The following is a 25,282-nucleotide window of genomic DNA, read 5'->3' as shown; positions in this document are numbered from 1 at the left end:
TAACAAAATTATACTTTTATAATACTTCATTGTCTTTCATATAATAAGGATGAGTGAAAGAAGATAACTAAAATTTGATATCACTAGATCCTAGAAAGAGAATATGGTGATCCAGCTGAAACCATTGAGATATATCCCACTTAAGATGGTTAATGAAATGGAAAGGATGCTCACTTGTGATTTCTAACATTTCTTTTTTATTCTTTCTTAGGATTTCTCTGCCTCTGGTCTCATTACCCATCTGTCCTTGCCTGTTGTCTCTTTTTCTATTTGAGGTGTTATCATAGTTATCATACTCATTTTTTAATTCCCAGCCTCATAATCTCAAAATACCTGCCATATCAGTGTCAGGTTCTGATGTTTGCTCTGACTCTTCAAACTGCATTTTTATCTCTTTTAAAAAATGCCTTGTAATTTTTTGTCAAAAGGCTAATGTGATACCTGGGTAAAAGGAAATTTGATCAGAAGGCCTTTAGTGACATGATGATGAGACGGGTTTGGGTAGGAGGAGAAGTGTTCTAGTCCTGTGATTAGGCCTCAGTCTTTGAGTATGTGCTTCAGTCATGAACTTCACCAGGGCTTGTCAGGTTTTTTTCACCCTCAGGTAGGACAGGAAAGTTAGAGTGGGCCAGAGTTGGGTATTTCCCTGCCCCCACATTGGAGGTCCTGGTGAAACCCTCTTTGATTAGGCTCTGGCAAAATACTTTCTCTTGAGAGCAGGTCTTGTTAAAATCAGCATGCTTTGGATATATTTTCACGTCTCCTTTTTCCTTCCCTCTGCTAGAAATATGAGGTTATTTCCTTGTATTCACTATGAGAAGTTCTCTTAAGGCTCCTGGAGGTAAAAACTCATGAAGATGTAGCATCTCCCTGAGTATGGACCCCTATAGAGTTTTTAACTGGTCTTTTAACTCTGGTTTTTAACTGTGGTCTACCGTGAGTGGTATTAGCTAGAGAAATTCAGTCTTTCACCCTGTGTGTGATGTTTGCTGGTTTTTGGCAAAGGGGTTGTTTGTTTAATAGGTGTGAGAAACCGGTAAGGCTCTTACTGGATTTGGCAAGCTGCAGCCTGGGGGCCAACGCTAGCTGACCACCTGTTTTGTAAATAAAGTTTTATTGGAACATAGCCCCACCAATTGTTTACACATTGTGTGTGGCTGCTGTTGCACTTAAAACCACAAGAGTTTGAGGACTTGTAACAGTCTGTCCCAGAAAGCCTAAAATATTAACTATCTAGCCTATTATGGAGAAAAATTGCCAATCCTCACCCTCTTGGGTTGAGAAAATTCTCTTCTGTTTCTGGTTCTGAGAGTTTTTATCATGAGTCGGTATTAAATTTTGCCAAATGACTCTTAAACTAAGATATGTTTTTTGTTTTATTTTTAGACCAGTGATAGGGTGAATTGCATTGCCTTTTTTTTCTTTTTTTATCTTCTTTTTTATTGAAGTATAGTTGATTTACAATGTTGTGTTAATATATAGGAAAGGGATTTGGTTATACATATATATATCCATTCCTTTTTTATGTTCTTTTCCATTATGGTTTATCATTGGCTACTGAATACATCAACAGTTCTCTGCACTGTACAGTAGGACCTTGTTGTTTATCCATTCCATGTATAGCAGCTTACCTCTGCTAACCCCAGCCTCCCACTCCATCCCTCTCTTAGCCTCCCTTGGCAGCTGCACCTCTGTTCCGTAAGTGTGAGTGCGTTTCTGTTTCATAGATAGGTTCATTTGTGTCATATTTTAGATCCATATAAGTGATGCCACATGGTATTTGTCTTTCTCTTTCTGACTTTGGTATGGTAGTCTCTAGTTGCATCCATGTTGCTGCACACGGCATTTCATTCTTTTTATGGCTGAATCGTATATACGGACCACGTCTTCTTTATCCATTCATCTGTGGATAGACATTTAGGTTGTTTCCATATCTTGGCTATTGTGGATACTGCTGCTGTGAGCAATATGGTATATGTACACATCACATATGAAGGAATATTATTCAGTCAAAAAATAATGAAAAACTGGTGCATGCTACAGCTTAGATGAAACTTGAAGAATTATGCTGAGTGAAATAAATCAGATATGAAAGGGCAAATATTGTATAATTCTGCTTATGTGAGGTACCTAGAGTAGTCAAATTCAGAGAGACAAAGGAGAACAATGTTTGCTGAAGGCGGCGGGTAGGGAGAGAGGGGATTTATTGTTTCATGGACATAGAATTTCAGTTTTGCAAGATAAAAAAAAGTTATGGAAATGGATAGGGGTGGTGGTTTCACAACAGTGTGAATTTGCTTGACGCCCGTGAACTGTACACTAAATGGCTAAATGGGTACATTTTATATTGAATTTTGCGACAGTCAAAAACATAAGGGGAGAAAAAAGGAACAAAGAACTGATAAATCTTTAAAACATATCCTTAGTGAAAGAAGTCAGGCACAAAAAGTCACCTATTGATTGTATGGTTCCTTTTATATAATATATTCAGACTAAGCAAATCCAGAAAGACAAAAAGCAGATTAGAAGTTTCCAGGGGGTGAGAGGAGTGGGAAATGAGGGATTGGTTAATGGATATGAGTGTTTTTATGTGATGATAAAAAAAGATTTTGAAAGTAGGAAGAGCTTGTGATTACACAGCATTGTGATATAGTAAACAGCATCAAATTGTACACTTTTAAATTATTCATTGTATGTTATTAATATATGAATTTTATGTCAATAAAACACACACCCACACACATTGCCAGTCAAGCAAAATACATATACTGTGTTTCTTTGGGACATGTGGTATAGTCTTGAAATGATCCTTTGTGGTCTGGGGAAAAAATGTTTATTTAACCTTCTTAGTTAAAAGTAACTTATTTAAAGTAGTATGTGTGTATTATAGATTGTTTAAAATACTAAAAGCAAATACAAGAAAACAAAAACACCTCATTCCTACCATTCATAGGTTGCTATTGTTACAAAAACACCTCATTCCTACCACTCATAGGTTGCTATTATTAACATCTCCTGTTTCTTTCCAGAGTTTTCACACACACACACACACACACACACACACACACACACACACACACACACACACACACACACACACACACACACACACACACACACACACACACACACACACACACACACACACACACACACACACACACACACACACACACACACACGTATTTTTTAACCAAAATGAAATTATGCTGTTTGTAGATTTGTTTTGTTTGGCTATAATCTTCCTCTCTCCATGTTGACACATTTTAACTTACCCAATAATTAAAATTTAAGTTCCTTCGTTGTTTACAGTAGATTGATCCAAATTAGATTCCTTTCTAGGTCCATGTATTGCATTCATTATCTTATGTTCTTTAAATCCCTTTTTATCTAGTTTATACACACCTTTTTTATTATAGAGATTACTTGAAGAAACCCAGCCAGTTGTCTCTTTAATTTCATCTTTTAAAAATTTGTTTTGTTTTATGTGCTTTTTAAGAACATAGGGTAATTATATATTAGGGTACATGGTCAAAAGTTTTTAGTGGTAAGGATGTAAGCATCACAAATGGTTAAAGACTGTAGAATATACAGATGTTTATTAAACTTATTTCAGTTTTTTATAGGTTTGGAGTTGTTTGAAATACAAAGAGAAAAAAATAATCATTAAAAGAGAAAAAAAGGTTTGGAAGGTTACTGTTCTAGTCTACTCTTTTTTCAAAGTGTGATCTTGTTAGTTCAGGAGCCCACCTAAATCTGAATCAGACTTGGAGATGCAACTGGGGAAATGGGCATTTCTAACAGTCTCTCTCGTGGTTTCGATGCTCAGGGATGGAGAGAGATGACCTTGTGTTTTGTGGTCATTTCCAGAATGGACACCCTTCATTTGTCTTTTGCATCAGCATTTATCAAGCATCCGCTCTAGGCCAGACCCTGTGCTGAGGACTGGGATTGTGAGCCATAGAGGCAGCTCTTTGGGCAGTTTTGCGGTTTGATATGGCGGCATCTGACACGCTTTCTCTTCCTGAATGTTCCCTTGTCAGGACCATGAAGAAGCCGTGCTTGTGTTGTTAGAAGGAGCTGCCTGGGAAGAAGCTCTGAGACTGGTAAGAGGACGTCAGAACTCTTCCCTGCCTGAAGTGCTAAGTAGAACGAGAGCCTGCACAGGGGAGACAGTGTCAGCCAAAGTCCCTGGTCTTCTGAGGCTCCTGAAGTTTGGAAGAAGTAGTTCAGGTTCTGGTCTAAGGATAAGCAGTGCTTTTTAAGCCATTTAAATAATTTATTCTTGATGTGTGGTGTGTGGAATTAGTCTTCTAAATGTGAAATGTTACTGTTTTTTACTGAAACAATTTGGGTTTTGTTTGGCTGCCTTGTAGGCCTGCTCCTCTGGAAAATATCCTGGTCACCTCTGAAAGTGATCCACTCCCTAGCATCTTTAACTTTCCAGTGACTTGAAGTTTTCCTGCCTAAAATTATCTTATTTTTCCTTTTAGGTACACAAATATAACAGACCAGATATTATAGAAACCAACGTAAAGCCTTCCATTTTAGAAGGTGAGGGTTGTATTTTAGAAAGAATTCCTGATTTGGAAGTATCAAGATGGGGAGGAGAGGGAGATGGGAGAGCACTGTCTTTGCTGTTACATCCTTTAATCATGTCAGTGATGAAAGAATACATTCTATTGAGTCATTCAGAGTTCTCCCCTGGGTGAGATAATTGAATTCTGACCTTGATTTTTAAATGTGCTATGTTAAATGGGCTTCCAGTGGTAAAGAATTTGCCTGCCAATACAGAAGACATGGGTTTGATCCCTAGGTCGGGAACATCCCCCTAGAGAAGAAAAATGACAGCCCACTCTAGTATTCTTGCCTGGGAAATCCCGTGGATGGAGGAGCCTGGGAGGCTACAGTCCGTGGAGCCACAGGAGTTGGACAGACTTAGGGTCTAAATGGCGACAATGCTGTTAAATAGTCACACATGAAATATTTGAATGTTAAAAACCTGTGCGTAAGATACAATTAAAACTTTTTGCATTGGGGAATAGTTGGTAAACTTGCATACGAACTATTGAATAATATCATATCCAATGGTTAATTTTCTGCATTTAATAATTGTATGAGAGAGATGCTAAAGTATTTAGGAGGGAAGGATCGTATCTGTAACTTCTTTTCAAAGGGTTCCACAAAAATAATTGTGTGTGTGGGATAGAGAGTGGAGAGAGAAACGGAGGAAGCAAAAAATCTAGAATAATGTTAATAATTGATAAATCTAAGTGAAGCGTGTGTGTGTGTGTGTGTGTGTGTGTGTGTGTGTATTCATTGAACTATTGCAACTTTTATGTAGGGTTTGAACTTTCAATATAAAAATTATTTTTATAATGAAGCGTTTTTCCTGTGGCCTTGTGGTTATGATAGCTTCCAATTCTGGGGACACAGGTTCAGTCCCTTGTCAGGGAACTAAGATCCTGTATGCTGCACGGCAAATCCAAAAAAATAATAGAAATGAAAAGGACCTTTGCAGAAGGTTAATTGATAACATATGAGTGTTAATCAGTTCTAGAATACTCTGGTGTACATTGTAACTTCTTAAATGCAGAGTATAAGAGTGGGATGTCCGTTTGACGTGCAGAACTCTTGGGGAGTAGAGGTTGATTTTAAGCCCTGCACAGTCTAACCTGTAAGTAATGTCTAGCCTTTCTGACATTAACACGCATTCACATTCTTACCCCTTCTGCTCTCTGCTACCCTGTCCAGCTTAAAACTGGGAGAGCTCTCTGTGTATCATTCTCTTTATGTACTCCTACCTGCATCCTGGGAGCATCCTCCTGGGCCCTGTAAAAAATGCTCTGGCTCACCCTCAATTGAATTTTTCTCCACTAATGAGAACCTAGAAAAATGCTGACAATTCATCAGCAAAGACCTAATACTTACAGGTTTAGGAAGCCTTTCATGACTTTCCTCCTATTTTTGTTAATAGCTTCCTGTACACACCTTTTATTTGCCAGTCCTCTCTTGGGTTAGAGGACTTACTCAGGTGATTTTACAAGTTTAGTGGTAGAGCGTTTTCTAGGATGATGCTGATGAACTTTAAGGTCTTGCATCTCAATCTCTAGTTCATTCTCCGAAAGCAATGTTGGTTAATTCTCCATTAAATTTAAAGAAAAAAAATCTGACTTGAAAAACTTGATAACTTGTTTTCTTTCCATTAAGCTCCAACTCCCTTGTTAACCCCTCCCTCTAGTTTTTTCTCTTAGCTTAAACATGCTTAAATTATTTTCCATCTGCACCCTCAGCCCAGAAAAATTATATGGCATTTCTGGACTCCCAGACAGCCACATTCAGTCGGCATAAAAAACGTCTGTTGGTGGTTCGAGAGCTGAAGGAGCAGGCCCAGCAGGGGAACCTGGGTGAGTGCCTGCCTGAAGACAGTGAAGCTTGGGGCTGGCGGTGGGGGCAACATCACACTTTGTCTTATCAGCCGCTTACTGTGCCTCCTGTAATGTGGTTACTGTGCCAAGTGGAAGTCTGAGGCCTCTGTGAAGGGCATGTGTGTGTCTTTCTCATGTGTACTGGGGAGAATTTGAGGGCAGAATCAAGCATGAATGGGAAGAGGTCTACCAAACATTCCCCACTCACCCAGCCCGAGGAACCGACTGCAGTATTTACAGAATAAATCTCCTCATCTCCAAAAGTTCCTTTGCTTTAAGAAAAGAATAAAGAAGTTTGGTTAAGTACAAGCTTACAGTAGTGAAATTGTATTTACTGTCTGTTGGTGACCAGTAGTTACTGCTGCGTTGATTTTGGTCTGTTGAGCACAAGGAGAGCACCTCCTTTTTTTAATTGAAGAATAGTTGACGTACAGTGCTGTGCCGGTCTCGTGACTCAGTTGTACACATTTGTGCCGTATTTTAGATCAGCTTTGTACTGGTTTTCATACCTCGTTAGAGGTGACCTGGATAACTATGGTTCACTTACCCCGCTGGAGCTGAACCTTATCTGCAGGGAGTTTTCAATTCTGTGTCTGGTTCTTCTTTTCTAGATGATGAAGCACCCCACGGTCAAGAGTCAGATCTCTTCTCTGAAACCAGCAGTGTCATGAGTGGCAGTAACATGAGCGGCAAATACTCTCATAGTAACTCTAGGATATCAGCGTACGTATCATGTTTATTCAGCACACTGACCGTTCCCTGCGTATGTGGAGAAAGTACAAGTGACCAGGTCAGTTTTCCACCAGGACAGTGCAGCAGGAGGGGGCGGACGTTCCTCAGCCCCCTTCCCGGCGTATCTAAGAGATTACACTGGACTTCAGATGTTTTCTGCTGTGGCTTCGCGGCGTATGTGTTTGCCCATTTCTAATGTGGCATTTACACTGGGTACTTAGTTTATATTTAGCATCTGATTTTATTCATTTAACAAATGTTTAGCATCTGATTTTATTCATTTAATAAATGTTCAGTTCAGTCGCTCAGTCGTGTCCGACTCTTTGCAACCCCATGAACTACAGCACGCCAGGCCTCTCTGTCCATCACCTGCTGTAGTTTACCCAAACCCATGTCCCTTGAGTTGGTGATGCCATCCAACCATCTCATCCTCTGTCGTCCCCTTCTCCTCCTGCCTTCAATCTTTCCCAGCATCAGGGTCTTTTCAAACGAGTCAGCTCTTCACATCAGGTGGCCAAAGTATTGGAGTTTCAGTTTCAACATCAGTCCTTCCAATGAACACCCAGGACTGATCTCCTTTAGGATGGACTGGCTGGATCTCCTTGCAGTCCAAGGGACTCTCAAGAGTCTTCTCCAACACCACAGTTCAAAAGCATCAATTCTTCTGTGCTCACCTTTCTTTATAGTCCAACTCTTACATCCATAGATTAACAAATATTAAGTGACTATATGTAATGTGTAGGCACTGAAAAACTAGAAAGATTATAAAGGTGAATTCACACTTCTTCAAAGTTCAGTTGGTCAGAAGTATTTACTGAGCTAGTTGTAGTGGATATTACAGAAACCTTTTAAGGAGATGTGAATTAATAAGAATTTGTAGACTTACTTGGGAAACAGAAAACAATGCATGATGATGTATTTAAACCAAATGGCGTTTTAGGAATTTAGTCTCACATCTGTGAGACTGTGTGGGATAATCAGAAACTGCAGGAAAGTCACCTAGGCTGGGCTTTTGGGAGTTGGGGTGAGGGTCACAGATGAAACAAATGGCATAATTAAAGGCCTCTGAGGCAGGAAAGAGTGTGGGGTTCATATATATATTTTATGATATTCAAATTCCAATCTGATATGTCTGTCTTCTTACTTTAATTTTGTTGCCTTTAAATGTATTTGGTTTTTACTACAAAATTGAAGCTGGTGGTTCTTCTCATTGTTCCAGCTCTGATTATCAGATGTAATCTCATTTTATTCTGTATCTTAATCAAAACTTCAAGGCCAGGCATCACTTTTAGGGCTTTCCTTATTATTTTCTGCCTTTTCTCTACCAGTTGAATTTTATGTATCATTTTAACACCGTCACCATTTTCCCCAAAATACCAGCACCATCTGTACATACCCTGGTTTCCCAAAAAGTTGGTGACCGTAGTTATTGCTACATTCATTTTAGTCTGCTGAGCACAAGGAGAGCCCTCTTTCTTTATTGAAGCATAATTGATTTACAGTGTTGGGACAATCTCAGCGGTACAGCAGAGAGATTCAGTTACACACATGTATACTTTCTTTGTTTATGTTTTCCTTCATTATGGTTTATCACAGGATACTGAATATAGTTCCCTGTGCTATCCAGTAGGATCTTGTTTATCCATTCTAAACGTAATACTTTGCATCTGCCCACCCCAAACTCACAGTCCATCCATCTCCCTCGCCCTCTCCTCCCCTTGGCACCCACAAGTCTGTTCTCTGTCTCTGAGTCTGTTTCATGGATAGGTTCATCTGTGCTGTGTTTCAGATTCCATGTATAGATGATGTCGTATTTCTCTCTCTTTCTGACTTACTTCACTTAATTTGATAGTCTCAGTTGCATCCACGATCCCGCACATGGCGCTGTTTCATTCTTTTTGTCTGAGTGGTGGTCCGTTGTGTGTATGTACCGCGTCTTCTTTATCAGGTCGTCTGTCAGTGGGTATTTAGGTTCTTTCCACGTCCTGGGGCTGTTGCAACTAGTGCTACTGGGAACAAAGGGCTGCATGTGTCCTCTTGGATTAGAGTTTTCTCCAGGTATATGCCCAGCAGTGGGATTGCTGCATCATACTGTAATCCTGTTTTAGTTTTCTGAGAAACCTCCATTCTGTTTTCCATAGTGGCTATACAATATATTCCCACCAACAGTATAGGTGAGTTCCCTTTTCTGCACACCCTCTTCAGCATTTGTTATTTGTAGACTTATTAATGATGACCATTTTGACCGGTGTCAAGTGGTACCTCATTGTAGTTTTGATTTGCATTTCTGTAGTAATTAGTGATGTTGAGCATCTTTTCACATGCCTGGTGGCCATCTATCTGTATGTGTTTTTTTTTGGAGAAATGTAAAGATCTTTAGCCCATTTTTTGATCGGGTTGTTTGTTTTTTGTTGTTGAGTTATATGAGCTGTTGGTGTATTTTGGAAATTAAGCCCTTGTCTACTGCATCATCTGCAGATTTTTTTCTCCCATTTCGTAGATCATTTTCATTTTTGTTTTTTATTGTTTCCTTTGCTGTGCAAAAGCTTGTAAGTTTGTTTACTTTTGTTTTTATTTCTATTGCCTTGGGAGACTGACCTAAGAAAGCCTTGGTACAATTTATGTCATAGAATGTTTTGCCTGTGCTCTCTTCTGGGGGGTTTATGGTGTCATGTCTTAATTATGTTTAGGTCTTTAAGCCATTTTGAGGTTATTTCTGTGTACAGTGAGAGGGTATGTTTTAACTGCATCCTTTTCCATGTAGCTGTCCAGCTTTTCCAGCACCAGTTGCTGAATAGACTCTTTCCCGTTTTGTACTCCTGACTCTCTCACAGGAGGCTGACTGATGGCAGGCGTGTGGGTGCATCTCTAGGCTCTCGCTTCTGCCCCACTGGACCGCATGTCTGTTCTGTGCCAGCGCCACACTGTTTTGATTCCTGTAGCTCTGCAGTATGTCTGAAGTCTGGGAAGGCTATGACTCCTGCTTTGTTCTTTTTCTTCAGAATTGCTTTAGCAGTTCTGGGTCACCTATGGTTCCATAGAATTAGGGGATTATTTGTTCTAGTTCTGTGAAAACTGTCATGGGTCATTTGATAGGGATTGCATTGCATCAGTAGATTGCTTTGAGTACTATGGCCATTTTAACAGTGTTAATTCTTGAAGGCCAAGAACATGGGATTTCTTTCCATATCTTTGAATCATCTTCAGTTTCCTTTCTTAATGTTTTATAGTTCTCATGTATGAGTCTTTCATCTTAATCAGGTTTATTCATAAGTATTTTGTTTTGGGGACTGTGATTTTGAAAAGTATTGTTTTTTTACATTCCCTTTCTGATATTTCATTGCTATTATAAAGAAATGCAACCAATTTCTGATGTCATTCTTATATCTTGCTACTTTGCTGAATTCATTGATCAGATCTAGAAGTTTTTATGTGAAGTCCATAGGGTTTTCCAAATATAGTATCATGTCATCCCTATCTAATGACAGTTCCTAATGACCTTTAATTTCTTTTTCTCTTCTGATTGCTGTGGCTAGGACTTCTAGTATTGCATTGAAGAGAAGTGCTGGGAGTGGGCATCCTTGTCTTGTTCCAGATTTTAGTGGGAAGGGCTTAAGAAGAGCCCCTATTAAAACATCTCTAATTTCTAACAGGCGATCATCTAAGAATCGGCGCAAAGCAGAACGGAAGAAGCACAGCCTCAAGGAGGGGAGTCCACTGGAGGATGTGGCCCTTTTGGAGGCATTGAGCGAAGTGGTGCAGGGGACTGAAAAATTGAAAGGTATATTCTCAATACTGATGATTCTTGCCCACATAAAAACCATAGTAAATACATCACTTCAGGGCACATTCCTAAAACAAAACTCAGCTGGTAGCCCAGAGGCCTTTCTCATTGGCATTCACCTACCCAAGATGTGAAGGACGATCATTGAAGTCAAAAAGTTTACCCAAGGCCACATAGGGCCTAAACTGTTAAGCAGGTTTGCTCTGGGATGAAAATAAAGGTTAAAATCCAGTCCATCCCCCTCACTTGCTACATCGTGGACTTGGGAATAAGTCTTATTGGTCTGGAGAAAGACGTCTGTCTTTCTGTTTGGCCTTTTGAGAACTTCCCTGGGGGCTTCCCAGATGGTGCTAATAGTAAAGAACCTGCCTGCCAATGCAGAAGACATATGCAGGTTCGGTCGCTAAGTTGGGAAGATCCCATGGAGGAGGGCATAGCAACCCACTCCGTTATTTTTGCCTGGAGAATCCCCATGGAGAGAGGAGCCTGGTGGGCTACAGTCCATGGGGTCTCAGAGAGTTGGACATGACTAAAGTGAGCTAGCATACATGTATGCATCACTGAAATCAGGATAAGGGTTGAGGAGACACTGATTCCCTGCTGGGCTGCAATGGGTTTGTTTTCTTTTTGTAGTAGATATGTTGAATTATTTTAGCTTTGGAGGAGAAAGAAGAAAATATGGAAGATACTATGTGATATTAGATATTTTGTGCTTGGGAAAGAATCTCTGTTAGGATTCTAGCAATGGAGCAGGTATTACAACTTAACCAGTCTCTCAAATTTCTTCTCTCTAGATGAAATATGCCATATTTTAAAGATGCTCTTTCTCTTTGAGTTTGATGAGCAAGGAAGGGAATTACAGAAGGCCTTTGAAGATACTCTGCAGTTAATGGAAAGGTCGCTTCCGGAAATTTGGACTCTCACCCCCCAGCAGAGTTCAGCTACACTTGTAAGTTTTCCTCAAAAACAGAATGTGCTTTTCTTATTAAAATCACTTTCACAGATTATTACTCTCATAGTGTCTTAACAGTCAAAGCAAAAAATTTTCCTTTTCTTGAAACATACTATACCAGAGTAAAATTATCTTAGCAAGCTGTTGGTAAGAAGATTTTGTGACTGACCATGTAGTTCATAGTACACCCTGGCCTAGGTTAAGTTTGCTTTTAGTTCTTTTCCACATGAAACCACTGTCACGGAGAAGATGGGAGTCAGTGTCCTTGACCTTCAGTGAAATTGTTAAGGGTCGACCAGAATTGGCCCCTCACCTCTCTGTTCACACTTACAGATGGGATCTGATTTCTTTAAAGGAAGCACAGATAATTGCAGTAAATTTGACTTGTCACTCCTGTGTTGTTATGGCATGATTACTAATTATGTTAAAGTTGTTTGTGTCCCATCAAGAATTCTGATCTTCTGTCATCTGTTTATTGTTTATATCTGCACAGTCTCTTACACCTCAGGTCTGTTGCTCAGTGTTTTGATTTTGATTCTGAAAGGCTGGTCTGTCCGTCAGGGTCCATTAAGGACAACGGAAACCACAGCTAATATTTTATCAGATTTTAATAAATGGAACTGGTTAACCAAGTTGTAGAGGACCAAAAAGGCAGAAGGGGAACACAGAGAAGGAACCCTGAGATAGTAAGTGTGGGCAGCAGCTTAGACCCCTAGGACCAAAAGAACAAAAGGGAGAACTTGAGAGTCTTAGAATTTAGACGCTTGGAGCTGGGTCTTGCAGACCTGATTCTTGAAGCTCTGTGAAGCAGGGGCAGCCATCTAGTGCTGGTGTTTCTGAGGGGGCAGATGAGGCTGGTTCAGTGTATAGAAATAAATGGAAACTGGAATGAGCAGATGCTGCGGGCTAAAGAGCCACGGTTGAGTGAAAGCATGCAAACGAAGGAGCAGATCCCGTCTCCTTCCTCCGTCCAGCCTCGGCCTGTCCCTCTGTTGGCTGCTCTTGTTGGAGAATAACAGCCGTCAGGGGAGGGATGTTTTCTCAGACCGCAGCCCCAGCTTCACAAGCAGTGCATAGCAGGGTGCGTTTGGAGCTGAGACAGAGGCCAGAAGTCAGCTCATAGGCTTATGAAATATATAAGCTTACTGGGTCTTGATTTCCTCAGTTATAAATGAGAATAATGTTCTCTGGTATACTTCACTGAATGTTCTGAAGGTTTGATGACAAGGTAGATATCAAAGCATTCAAAAGAAAAAACTATAAAGGCAACTAAGAATTAGCCTCCCATAAACACTTGAACTTACTATAATAGGTATTTCCTAGAAGAAATGTGATCACCTTCAAAACTTGTGATTTCGAAGCTAACAGTTTATAATGCCTCCCCAGGCTCTCCCTTATTCTCATCTATTCAGATCATATTAACGCCTAAGATACCAGCTTAGGAGTCTTTTAGGGGAAATGACAGGGAAATTGTGTTTTTGCTCTGGTTGGTAAAGCACGGTAATGTCATGTGTGTATGAGACCATGGGTCACGGGGCAGTGCTTTGAGCATGTGGCATCTCTGCTGGGCGTGCGCCAGGAGGGGACGGGCACAGAGCTGAGTGCAGGCGGGGCAGAGGGCCTGGCATGTGCCCACTGAGCCTCCTGCAGGCGTGGGATTCCTATGAAGTCGCTTGTTCACCTTGAACACGTGTGGAGTTTGCATTCTCCTCCATTTTGTGCACATGTTATTTTAATGTAAAATTTCTCACAAATCTTTGAGTACAGTCTGATGCTCTGTGTATTCTGTAATCTATTATTGTACCCCCTCCCCCCACGGTTTGGCTCACTCATTTGGAAAGGACCAGGCGTTTATCACTGAGCTTTTCCTTTTCTGTTTTCCCCCCATCATTACCTTCTGGTAGACAGGAGATATCAAGGTCTGAATGGAGATGGGAGAAACTGTCAAATTAAAATCACATATATGTTTGATGCCATAATGAAAATGCAAGGCTACTTATTGCTGGTAGATCTGGTATTTGCAGTCATCAGAAGTATATAATAATCTTTACTGATTCAGTCTACTTTCTACTTAGGTTCTAGGTCCCAATTCTACTGCAAATAGTATCATGGCCTCTTACCAACAAAAGACGACTTCAATTCCTGTTCTTGGTTAGTATTTTTCTCTCTAAATTATCATAGTACTAAACAGAAGAAATATCTTTTTGTAAGTGTTGAGGTTAGTAGTATAAGGAGAAATTGGGGAGTCACTGCAATTTTTCATCTGTTTTAAGACTATCTTTAGCGAAATTAGTTTAATGCCTTTAGTGTTTGGAACTTGGGTTGGGGGATGAGAGGTCCAGTGTGACATTAAATGTATAATTTTTTAAAAACTTGTTCTGACATGCACACTTGTCAATGCAGTGGCATTTATGCATCCATACAGGCACATCACAGTTGAAGTTTGAATCTAAACAGTCTAATTTGCACGTACATTTTAGAATTCTTCTGAATCATCATTTTTGGCTCTTGACAGTTTTGCATTGTGTCTTGGGAACATTTTCACATTTCTTGCTCAAGAGCTGAACCTTTTTAGTTATCCTTAGGATTGATAGTATAATTTGAAAACAGATCCAAAGATGATTATCATTTCATCTGCATTTCCTATTGAATTATACCTAAAATGTTTCTGTTTATTTTTTGGGGTGAGGGGAAGTGATTCTCTCATCAGTTAGGTTACATATTCCTCAAAGTTAAAAACCCTAAAGGCTTTCTTTTCAAAGTTGGTTAAAAAAAACTTTTGACAGATCAGTTTGGTGCAAAAGTATTTGATGTGGATCATTCCAGCACAGTAACTTCTCTTCAGCTTTGAAAAGTTGGCAGTTACTGTAGCTGCTGTTTGTGTTTCTGGCATGTGACAGCATTCTCAAAGTTTTTCATTTAAATGCTATATTGTGTTAGCATTTTGATGACATTTGAAGTAGGCTTTGTGAGAGCCACGTCAAGTTTAACTTTAATGGTACATTTTGCTCCCAGGAATATACTAACCACCTTCCATACCAGCTAAGCTCATATATCCAGACAGTTAACTGCTGTATCCCTAGGTTCCCTTCTTCCTGGAAGCTGGCAGACTGCTTTTGGTGTCAGTCCCAAAACACACACTTATTTCTGAGATGCTCACAATTCATCTCAGACTAGAGGCCGTTTGGTAATTGTTTAGTTTGTGGTGTCTAATCCAGTTGTGGTTTCTTTCCCCGTGCTTCTTTTCACTGCTGGCTTGATGCTGGCCTTCAGGTCAAGTCCAGTCACACACCTTTCCCTAGGGTGGTCTAGTTGACTTTATCAAAGAGCACTTTCATTTCCCAGCTGAGACTTATAGACGTTTAAAGTTTTGAGGCTGCTCATTATCAGCAGCCTCCAAGTTTGTATTATGTATTATCAGCTCATTATGTGTATTATTTGTGTCCCTGTGTAGGAACACTGGTGTAGACTGTGTAGGAAAGGAGAAGTTCTCATAACCCAAAAAGGGGCAGATGAGCTACTCACAGAATTAGTGCCAGTCAAATATTCCTCCCCTGCCCCTCCCCAGCTAACAGTATAGGGGAGCAGTGACCTGAAGGGGCATTTTCTGATTGTTTCATGTTTACCATACAACGTAGTACCACACAAGTTGATTCCAGGTCTTGCAAAAATGGAATGCATTTCATAAAATGGATTCATGTTTTACCAGAGTAGTGCTTAAATCATAGACCAGTTGGACTTGTTACAGTTGATAGCAAAATTGCTTAGACTATCAAAGGATAAAGAGAAGTCCTTGGAAAAATTGATAAAAGTCCTCAAAGTACTTTCATGAAATGACTTTCTTTGTGCTATGAAATTCAGACATGGAAATGAGAAAGATGTCATGTCTTGCTGTCACACAGTCTGTCAGAATAGTTTTTTTCCTGTTTATACTAAGAAAGAACATCTTTGCATATTTTCTCATGTCTCTACTTACTATTTATTATTCCTACTTAAATAACTCCATAAATGTAGCTGAAAGAGGGCCTGGAAGTTTTATCTGACAAATTTTCTCCAACTATCACCTGCCTCTTCTAGTTATTTATTTTTTAAGCAAGGACATTTTTTATTGACCACTGTCTTTGTAAAAATTATCATAAAGTCTTTTCTGTCCGTTAGCTTTACTTACTGAATACATGCCACCAGTTTTTTCTTTTACTCTTAAAAATGAGGTAAATTTTTTATACAGTGAAATGTACTGATCTTTTAAGTGTATAGTTTGATGAAATTGAATACATGTATACAGCCCTGTCACCACTACAACCACCACCCTCTCCCATTTGAAATACAAAATATTCTTTCACTTTGAATTAGTTAGTGGGCATTGTTTTTCTTCAGCCCTCTCACCTGCCTGAAGTTGAAGTGGAATTCCTCTTCTCGGAGCAGGGCCTCTAGGCTGCGTTTGCTCTGACCAGGAAGTTGTTAGGGTAACACGAACATTAACTCTGCTTCTGAAGCCCATCTTATAGATGCAAAGCCCAGTCATCTGGTTTTAGCTGAGTGATTGCCTCAGCTCCTACCAGCAGGAGAGAGTGTGTCTGTTACAGCTTCTCTTTCCTTTCCTTTAGATGCGGAGCTTTTGATACCACCAAAAATCAACAGAAGAACCCAGTGGAAACTGAGCCTTCTAGATTGACTGTGACCTCAGCTAGGAGGCGCTGGCAGAGAAAGCTGTCTTCCTTCTACTCCTCACTCCCCGAGGCCTGGCTTTGGGAACTGGGAAGAGAAGACCATCTACCTTAGCATTGGGGAGAGCTGCTCTGTACAGCGGACCTCAGCAGACACAAATTCCGTTTTATTTTATTTGCATGTAATTATAATCATTAGCAAGACTTTAAGCTTCAACCATTAGAGCATCATTTTGTAAAAGTTACTGTTCTTTTACTTAGTGCTGGTTGAGAGCATATTTCTGGTATTTATGGTAATCAGGACATTGGGTTTGATTCCCAGCTCTGGGTCCGAATCATACTGGGACCACAGACAAATCACAGAACTGATTTGTGCCTCAGTTAATTGGGAATAATGTTTCGTGGCTTCTATCTCAAGTGTGAAGAAAAGTAAAATAGTGTTTTTAAATTGTTTTATGTTCCTTGAGGAAAGCATTATGTATAAATAACATGGCTGTTAGTGGTCTCAACATTTGGTCAAATTCAGTCATTTAGATGATTTCTTCACTTTGAGCTAAAGCAGAATGAACATCGAAATCTATTCTTTAATGTTGAGCTTTCCTATGCTGACAGTAGTATCTTACCAGGTCATGTGCTTCCAGTTACAACCAGTTGGAGCCTCCTGTCACTACAATGCCCATAGGGACTGTTTTTACTGCCTGTGAGTGTTCTGCTAGAATTAGCAGTGTCAGAACTGGAACAGTCTAGAATTTCTGGAACAGTATCGTGCACATTTCAGATGGTGAGCAGTGTGCATCAGACGGCATGCGCAGTAGTAGTAAGTTACTCCTTTTCCTCCAAATGTTGCTTCTTTTAACAGAGTGTTTTTGTCAGTGTCTAGGCCATTTCATTTTTCTTTATGGTGCTTAACTGACCTCTGTCTTCTAGTTATTTTCTTTGGAAGAAATAGAAATGTTTTCCCTCTTCAGTGAGTCCAGAAAAAGCTTAATTCATTTTGACAACAGTTTTGTTGCTGAGTTCTTGGGTAAGGCTAACATTCTCTTTCATGCTTTTAATATCAGAACCAGACTTTTATTTCTCTATGTAAGCTAACAGTAAGTGCTGCTTTTGATCCTCAGAGTGTGGATGTGCCCAGAACTGTGTAACCAAATAAGCCTTTCCCTAATATAGCTAGGTGTAAACTACAGAATCTAGGGGTGTTCACTGTATAATTCAGTTTTTTTGTGTCTGAAAATGTTCACAAAATAGTAGAAAAAGAAGATCTGTAATTCAGTGCACAGCATCGAAAGGCTGAAAGTGCTTTGTGACTACTGTGTGGTGTGGATTACGGAATATGGTAACGTGCATTACACTTTAATATAGTGCTCTTGCTGTGGAGAATAGTAACGGCGTCCAGGCTGATGGGTTGCCAATGGACGTGAACGTGTCTTGATAATGGGGGGACTTTGCATGGAAATTCACTTTCCTTCAAATAATGTATTCAAGCCGCAAAAAATAATTTGTGTGAATACAAATTACTATCACTTACTCACATCTGAGCAAGATGGGATTTTATTCATTTGGAGAAGCAGCAGGTGGGAGCAGACCTTCCAAACTGAAGGGCAAGTCAAGGGGGAATTCATGCAGGGAAATGGTTGTGTTTGGGCAAAGGAGAACCTCCTGGTAGAGATGAATGCTTAATTTGGGGGAAAGATTCTGTCAAGTTCTAGAGGAGAGGATATGATTCTTCCCCCCAGTTTGGGCTTTTCCCAAAGCAAATTCATGCTGCAGGAAGCTAAAAGCCTCCATTATTTTGTTGGTGCCACTGAATCAGCTTTGGTCAGATGCTCTGTACGTTAAGAGGATTTGTGCAGAGGATTGTCTCCTATAATCAAAATGCATTTTAATTTAGACTCAAAGAGCTGAGGCAAAAGGTTATTATGTTTTTATCAGTAGAGCTTGGTACAATTTCTTAGCAGTGTGGCATATTTTAAAATAAATTTATTTTCCATATATACCTACATATATACACACATACTTATGTGTGTATATAAATACATAAATGTACACGTAAATATGTGTGTTTATACACACATGTGCACACATCTGAGGGACTCTCTTTAGCTCTAATTGAAGAGGATGTTTTTAAAAGTAAATAAAACTGACAGTGCTTAGTAATTGTAGGTGACTGTAAGTTTGGAAGGGCTTCCCTGATAGCCCAGTTGGTAAAGAATCCAGCTGCAATGCAGAAGACCCTGGTTCGATTCCTGGGTTGGGAATATCCGCTGGAGAAGGGATAGGCTACACACCAGTATTCTTGGGCTTCCCTTGTGGCTCAGCTGGTAAAGAATCCGCCTGCAATGCAGGAGACCTGGGTTCGATCCCTGGGTTGGGAAGATCCCCTGGAGAAAGGAAAGGCTACCCACTCGAGTATTCTGGCCTGGAGAATTCCATGGACTGTATAGTCCGTGGGGGTCTCAAAGAGTTGGACATGACTGAGCAACTTTCACACACACACACAAGTTTGGAAAGCAAAATTAGCTTTCTTCCTCCTCCTGTGGCTGCCTGTAATCTGTGCTTCACTAGAGGTACCACTTGGACAAGTCCTTGGGAGCCTTTGGTTGTCCCTCCTTGTCTGTCACATAGTAACTGGGGGAGGATGACCACCTTAGAAGCTAGGTCACCATAAATATCAGATCTGTACACGAGCCACGGTTAAGGTGATGATGTTCGGCGGCCCTGAAGGCCTGCTCCCGATTCCTGTGCCCTCTGCTGCCGCAGCCCTTACCTGTGCTTCATCTCTGCGGCAGGCTGTTCCTCCAGTACTCTTCCTGGCTTTGAAGTCCCGGGAAATTCAAGACCAACAGGTGTCCTCCTGGTATTTGGAAAGAACAAAGTCATGGTCCACTCATCTTAGTGTCCTTGGACAAAGTCATTTAATCTCACTGAATCTTTTCTCCAACCTGTGTGTCCATTGGGCTAACCAGGGTTTCTCAGTCTTAGCATTGTTGATTTGTTGTTCAGTCACCAACCCCATGGACTGCAGCATGCCAGGCTTCCCTGTCCTTCACCATCTCCCAGAGTTTGCTCAAACTCATGTCCATTGAGTCGATGCCATCTAGCCCTCTTACCCTCTGCAGTCCCCTTCTCATCCTGCCCTCAATCTTCCCCAGCATCAGGGTCTTTACCAATGAGTTGGCTCTTCACATCAGGTGGCCAAAGTATTGGAGCTTCAGCTTCAGCATCAGTCCTTCCAATGAATATTCAGGGTTGATTTCCTTTAGGATTGACTGGTTGGATCTCCTTGCTGTCTGTCCAAGGGACTCTCAAGAGCACTGTTGATATTTTGGATTATATCATGCTCTGTTGTAGGGGGCTACCCTGTATATTACAGAATGTTGAGCAATAGCCCTGGCCTCTACCCATCAGATGCCAGTATGACATACCCCCTCCTCCTGTTATGATAACCACAAATATCTCTAGACATTACCAAATGTCTCTCGGGGGTCAAAACTGTTCCAGTTGGGAACCAGTGGGCTAAGATGGCTTCCAAATACTTACTAAAAACTTTACATCTTTTTTTATGTGTGAGGAAGATGCTTTTTTTCTGCAAGGACTATTTATATGGAGCAAGTGAGAGAATTCATAAAAGTGCTTTGAAAAGAGATTATACAGTTATTCAGCCTTATATTGGTATTTTTCATTTTAAAATGCAGTATGGCATTTAGTCCTAGGATGGCCTAGGAGTTCCCATTCTCCAGAATCATCTCCCATGCCTCCACTTCATCAAGACCCTCTTCACCTTTTGGGGGTTCTTGACTGGGGGGTTCATAGACCCTTAAGGAATCTGAAGATAGTGTATTTCTATTATCCTATGTATTTTATTTGATGTGTTTAAAGAATATTGTTCTGAGGAGTCCATAGGCTTTAACGACCCTGTCAAAGAGGTCCAAAGGTTAAGAATTAACCGGACTTCAACCTTCCCATCAATGAATGTTCTTTGAGTGTTGACAGTAGTGGTTTGGGCAGAAACAGGTAAATAAGGCAGACCTCTCTCAAGTCAGTGTACCCAGCTCCTATCTGATGCCCTGGTCCTCCAGGGTGAGGCCTCCCCTCGCTGACTAAGCGCTTCCGTGGCTGTTTCTGCTCCTCTACTCTAGCTTCCCAGCTCCCATCCTCCTGGTCCTCCAGGGTGAGGCCTCCCTTGCAGACTAAGCCCTCCGTGGCTGTTTCTGCTCCTCTGCTCTAGCTTCCCAGCTCCCATCCTCCTGATCCTCCAGGGTGAGGCTTCCCCTGGCTGACTAAGCCCTCTGTGGCTGTTTCTGCTCCTCTGCTCTAGCTTCCCAGCTCCCATCCTCCTGGTCCTCCAGGGTGAGGCCTCCCCTGGCTGACTAAGCCCTCTGTGGCTGTTTCTGCTCCTCTACTCTAGCTTCCCAGCTCCCATCCTCCTGGTCCTCCAGGGTGAGGCTTCCCCTTGCAGACTAAGCCCTCTGTGGCTGTTTCTGCTCCTCTATTCTAGCTTGCTTGTGCCAGCCATCTGTGCTTGCTCACCAAGACTCCAGGGTGAGGAATTTGCGTCTTTCAAGGCTGTCTGTTGGCAAACCTCGAGGTTCTAAGTGTGGCTCTGTAGGGCTTCTCTGTGAGCCTGGTAGAGATGCAGTAGCTCTCCTATGCATGCTTGAATGTGTTTGCCTTTGGGTGTATGTGTGGCTCAGGATCCTAGTAAGGCATTTGGGCACCTGTATTTAAGTGGCAGAAATCTACAAGATAATACTGTCTAACAACTCTTATGATCACCTCCCGGAGGCCACACACTAGTTTTCAAATGTTTAATCTCTGATAGTTTTTTCAAAGCTAAACTTTTTGTTGTTTCATATCTCATATTTACAATCAGCTGTGTGAGGTAGGCATTTGAATTCAATTTTATAGGTCAGTAGACTCAGGTCACGGGCTTCCTGGTGGCTCAGTGGTAAAGAATCTGCCTGCCAGTGGAGGAGTCATGGGTTTGAGCCCTGGGTCAGGAAGATCTGGAGAAGCACGTAGCCACTCACTTCCAGTATTCTTCCCTGGAAAATGCCATGGACAGAGGAGTCGGGTGAGCTGCAGTCTGTGGGGTCGAAAAGGAGTTGGACACAGCTTAGTGACTAAACAACAAGACTTAGGTCACAGAGCCAGTTGGTAGCAAAGCAGGTTCAGTCCACAGAGTCCGAAGCCCATGTTCTTTCTATTTTATGCTGCCTGCCAGTGTTGGAGACAGGGCAGAGAATATACTGGGGACGGTTCTAAAATATCAAAGGTTCAATTATAAACTGCCTGCAGGAATACCCCAGACCATGCTGGGCCCTTGAAGGACTTCCAGGCCATGAGGGTTTTTATGTTCCTTTGGTTCCTTAGTTGGGTTAGAGTGACTAGAATGGAACAGCCTCCCACAAACCCACAGCATCCACTGAACTGGCAGCTTATCCTGAGCCCATGTCAAACTCCTTGTATACCCTGTGGTTTGATGGAGAATCCAGTCATGTTGGAGATGAGCAGCTGCTGTTTGAAGTGTCTGGAGAATGGCTGTGGGTTGCATCCTCATGACCTTAGTGCTGATAAACCAAGATTAAATCTTCCCCCAGTTTTTAAAAGGGGAAATCTATGTAGCACTTATTCCCCGAAGAGTTTTTCCTTTAAGATAACACATACCTTGCTCATAACGCATGGGTTTCAGCAGCTAGCCACCATGATGGCTTGGTAAGAACTGATATTGAGACGTTATAAATGACTATTGGCACTAAAAGAAAGTACGATCAAAGCAGGTGTCAGACATCTTCATCAGCTCTTCCGAGCCTTCAGAGTTGCAGATCAAGTGTGAAATGTGCTCTGCTCCTTTGTGGGAGATTGAACCATTACTGCATACTCCCGTTGCTATTTATTGAAAGGGATATTCTCACATGCCATGATAGCATTTACTCTATTAAATCTATCACACTCCCAGAGTTTAACAATACTATAGTACCTTATGTGGGGAATGTACAAAATAAGGGACGGAGTAATTGTAGAGATAGTTTCTCCCCCAAATACTTCAGCAATCAACATAATGCATGTCTTTCTGGTCCATGATCGTTCCCCCTTCCTTCCCTCCCGTCTCACCCCCACTGCCCCTCTCCTTCATCCAGCCCCCACCATCGTTTGGAGAACGATGCATATTCGTTTGGGCAAATGCATATTCTAAGGCAGATGCTTCATGTATGAAGTTCTCAGTGCATAAGGAAAGAGAAACACTGTGGAAGGAAACATGAGGATTGTTTAATACTACAGACGCGAACGGGCTGACTCTGCTCCCTGTGTGTGAGATGGGTGCCCATCCAGCAAAGCCGATGCATGGCACAGCGACCATGCTTCCTTGGAGTTCAGAAGCACCTTCTGTAGAGGAAGAAAGGCCCATGCTCCTCATACTCAGAGCGGTGGACCCACAGCGGTTGGAAGCCCTGAAGCGATGCCAGGATGGAGCCCCCCGTCCACACTGCCGTGTCTCTTTCGGGCAGCACGTTTACCTGGGGGGTGTCATTGGGACACATGCTGCTCAGTTCCTTCTGCAGACGGTTAGGGAAGCCGCTGAGCATAGTGCTCCCCCCGCAGAGCAGGATGTTCCCCATGAGGTCTCGTTTGAGGGCGATGTCACACTTGTTGAGGCAGGACACCGTCTGGGTGTGGAGGCCCAGCTGCATGGACTTGATCAGAGAAGGCTTGAAGAACATCTCCGAGCAGAGGAACCTTTCCTGGCACAGGTAGATCGCCTGCCTGTCTGGCAGGGTGTACTGGATCATATGCTCAGTAGCTGGGACTTTCTTCTCTTCAATGGGGTCCAGGGCCACAAAACAGCATTTCTTCTTGATGTCCTCCACGATGCCCAGCTGGCCCTCGGTGAAGTGTTTCCCTGCAGCGTTCATCAGCCCCATCAAGTAGGTTGTCAGGTCAGAGCCCGCGTAGTCCAGCCGTCCGGTGATGCTGGGCAGAGGGTAGCCCTCGTAGATAGGAACTACGTAGGACACGCCGTGGCCGACCTCCACCACCAGGCCGGAGGTCCTGCCGTAGGAGTACATGGACAGGCGGGACTGGTAGGCGATGTGCATCGCGGGCGTTCTGAAGGTCTCAAACAGCATTTCAGCATACTTCTCCCTGTTGGTGTGTGGGCTCAGGGGTGGATCTGAAACCAAGACCGCGTGCTCCTCTGGGGCAATCTTCATTTCTTGATGGAAGAGATATTCCCAGATATCCTGCACTGTATCCCAGTCCACGATGATGCCGTGTCGCAGAGGGTTAATCAGCTTGAGACGAACCTCTGGGTTGATAAGCTCGTGCCCCACGAATGTCTCCTTGCGATTGTCGCCGGTTTTGGCGGTCTCCATGTAGGGTTTGCCCACTGTGGTTGAGATCCTGTGGGTGGGCTTTGGCAGCCCGGCAAAGCCACATTTACAGTAGCCTGTGCCGAGGTCCACGACCACTGCTTTGGTCAGCTCTAGCTTGGGCTTCTTGACCTCAGGTGATGTCGTAGGTTCTGGCTCTGAATGGTTACGGCGCACCCACACTGCTCGCTTGGCTGGGCCATCCTTCAGGGAGGCGGTCTGGAGGACCTGTGTCTGCGGGCAGGCCTGCTCACCTGTTCTCTCGGAAGGCCCATCCCCTATGACTGCTGCCTGTGGAGCCCACACACTCTCAAGAGCCATCTTGCTCTCAGAAATTCCCTCAATCCCCCTGGCCTCAAGGCCTGAAAGGCTGAAATAAGGGGGCAACTTGAGAATTTCTCCAGTGGTGACATCACTGATTATGACATAATCGAGTGTCCCAGGGCTTTCTAGTTCCTGGGAAACTGTCTTGTGTTAGGGTATATTTGAGATAGTGTTTTTGAAGTGATTTACTTTTTTCTAAATTTTGTAGTAAACCTGGCTTATCCAATCTATTTCTTGAGTGCTTGCTGTGTGCAAGGCAGGCAGCAGTGAGGAAAAAAACAGACAAAAATCTCTGCCCTCATAGAACTTACATTCTAGTCAGTGGGAGTTGATGGGGGAGACAGACAATAACCAAAATAAATATATGGGGTGTGTGTGTGAGTCACTCAGTCGTGTCTGACTGTTTGCGACCCCATGGATTGTAGCCCTTCAGGCTCCTCTGCCCATGGAATTCTCCAGGCAAGAATATTGGAGTTGGTTGCCATTTGCTCCTCCAAAGGATGTTCAAGGATTCAACCTGAGTCTCTTGCATTGCAGGCAGATTCTCATCAGGCTTCACAGGCCATTGCTAGGACTTTGGCTCTAACTCTGCATGAGTTTGGAAAGCACTGGAGAATTTTGAGCAAAGACTTGATACTGTCTGATTTAGGACCAGTTGCTGCTATGGCAACTGCCAAGCATTTAGAAAAGGTAACATGCTCAGATTCCAGGGGCTCAGATGTGGACATCTTTGGGGGGGTATCATTCACCCTGTGCCACTTGACCTGTGCATCGCGCTTCACTAAGACACTCAAAGCCTGGCATGCTGTTTTACAAGCTCCTCCCCCACTGCGCATGCTTGCTGTCCTTAGCCCTTTGCGTCGTCAGTTGAATTCAAGCCCTTACCTCTAGCATTTGAGGTCCCCACGACTGAAGTGACTTAGCAGCAGCAGCAGCAAGCCCTGACAGCTCAGCAGGTAAAGAGTCTGCCTGTAATGCAGGAGCCTCCAGATATGCAGGTTCGATGCCTGGATCAGGAAGATCCC

The 25,282-nt window shown here is 42.3% G+C and overlaps 2 protein-coding genes across 2 annotated transcripts in view; one reads left to right on the top strand and one right to left on the bottom strand.

Moving 5' to 3' along the window:
- Nucleotides 1-18,211, top strand: part of ELP1 (elongator acetyltransferase complex subunit 1) — a 57,741-nt gene extending 39,530 nt beyond the window's left edge. The window contains exons 30-37 of the mRNA XM_065947051.1: nt 4,044-4,106; nt 4,494-4,554; nt 6,294-6,407; nt 7,040-7,151; nt 10,814-10,941; nt 11,739-11,893; nt 13,972-14,047; nt 16,504-18,211. Coding sequence (XP_065803123.1) covers nt 4,044-4,106; nt 4,494-4,554; nt 6,294-6,407; nt 7,040-7,151; nt 10,814-10,941; nt 11,739-11,893; nt 13,972-14,047; nt 16,504-16,571 — 777 coding nt within the window. The 3' untranslated portion in view covers nt 16,572-18,211. The remainder of the gene's footprint in view (nt 1-4,043; nt 4,107-4,493; nt 4,555-6,293; nt 6,408-7,039; nt 7,152-10,813; nt 10,942-11,738; nt 11,894-13,971; nt 14,048-16,503) is intronic.
- A 4,726-nt stretch (nt 18,212-22,937) lies between these two features.
- ACTL7A (actin like 7A) lies at nt 22,938-24,304 on the bottom strand. The gene has a single exon (XM_065947493.1). The coding sequence runs from the start codon at nt 24,252-24,254 to the stop codon at nt 22,938-22,940; it is 1,317 nt and encodes a 438-aa protein (XP_065803565.1). The 5' UTR covers nt 24,255-24,304.
- Between the last annotated feature and the right edge of the window lie 978 nt (nt 24,305-25,282).

The sequence above is a fragment of the Muntiacus reevesi genome, chromosome 10 (genome assembly GCF_963930625.1).
Source record: "Muntiacus reevesi chromosome 10, mMunRee1.1, whole genome shotgun sequence".
Lineage (NCBI taxonomy): Eukaryota > Metazoa > Chordata > Mammalia > Artiodactyla > Cervidae > Muntiacus > Muntiacus reevesi.
Note: the sequence above shows the minus strand (reverse complement) of the source record. Positions and strands in the feature narration are given on the sequence as shown.

Coding starts and splice junctions, on each gene's coding strand:
- ACTL7A (XM_065947493.1), bottom strand. CDS start 24,254: ATGGCTCTTGAGAGTGTGTGGGCTCCACAGGCAGCAGTCATAGGGGAT.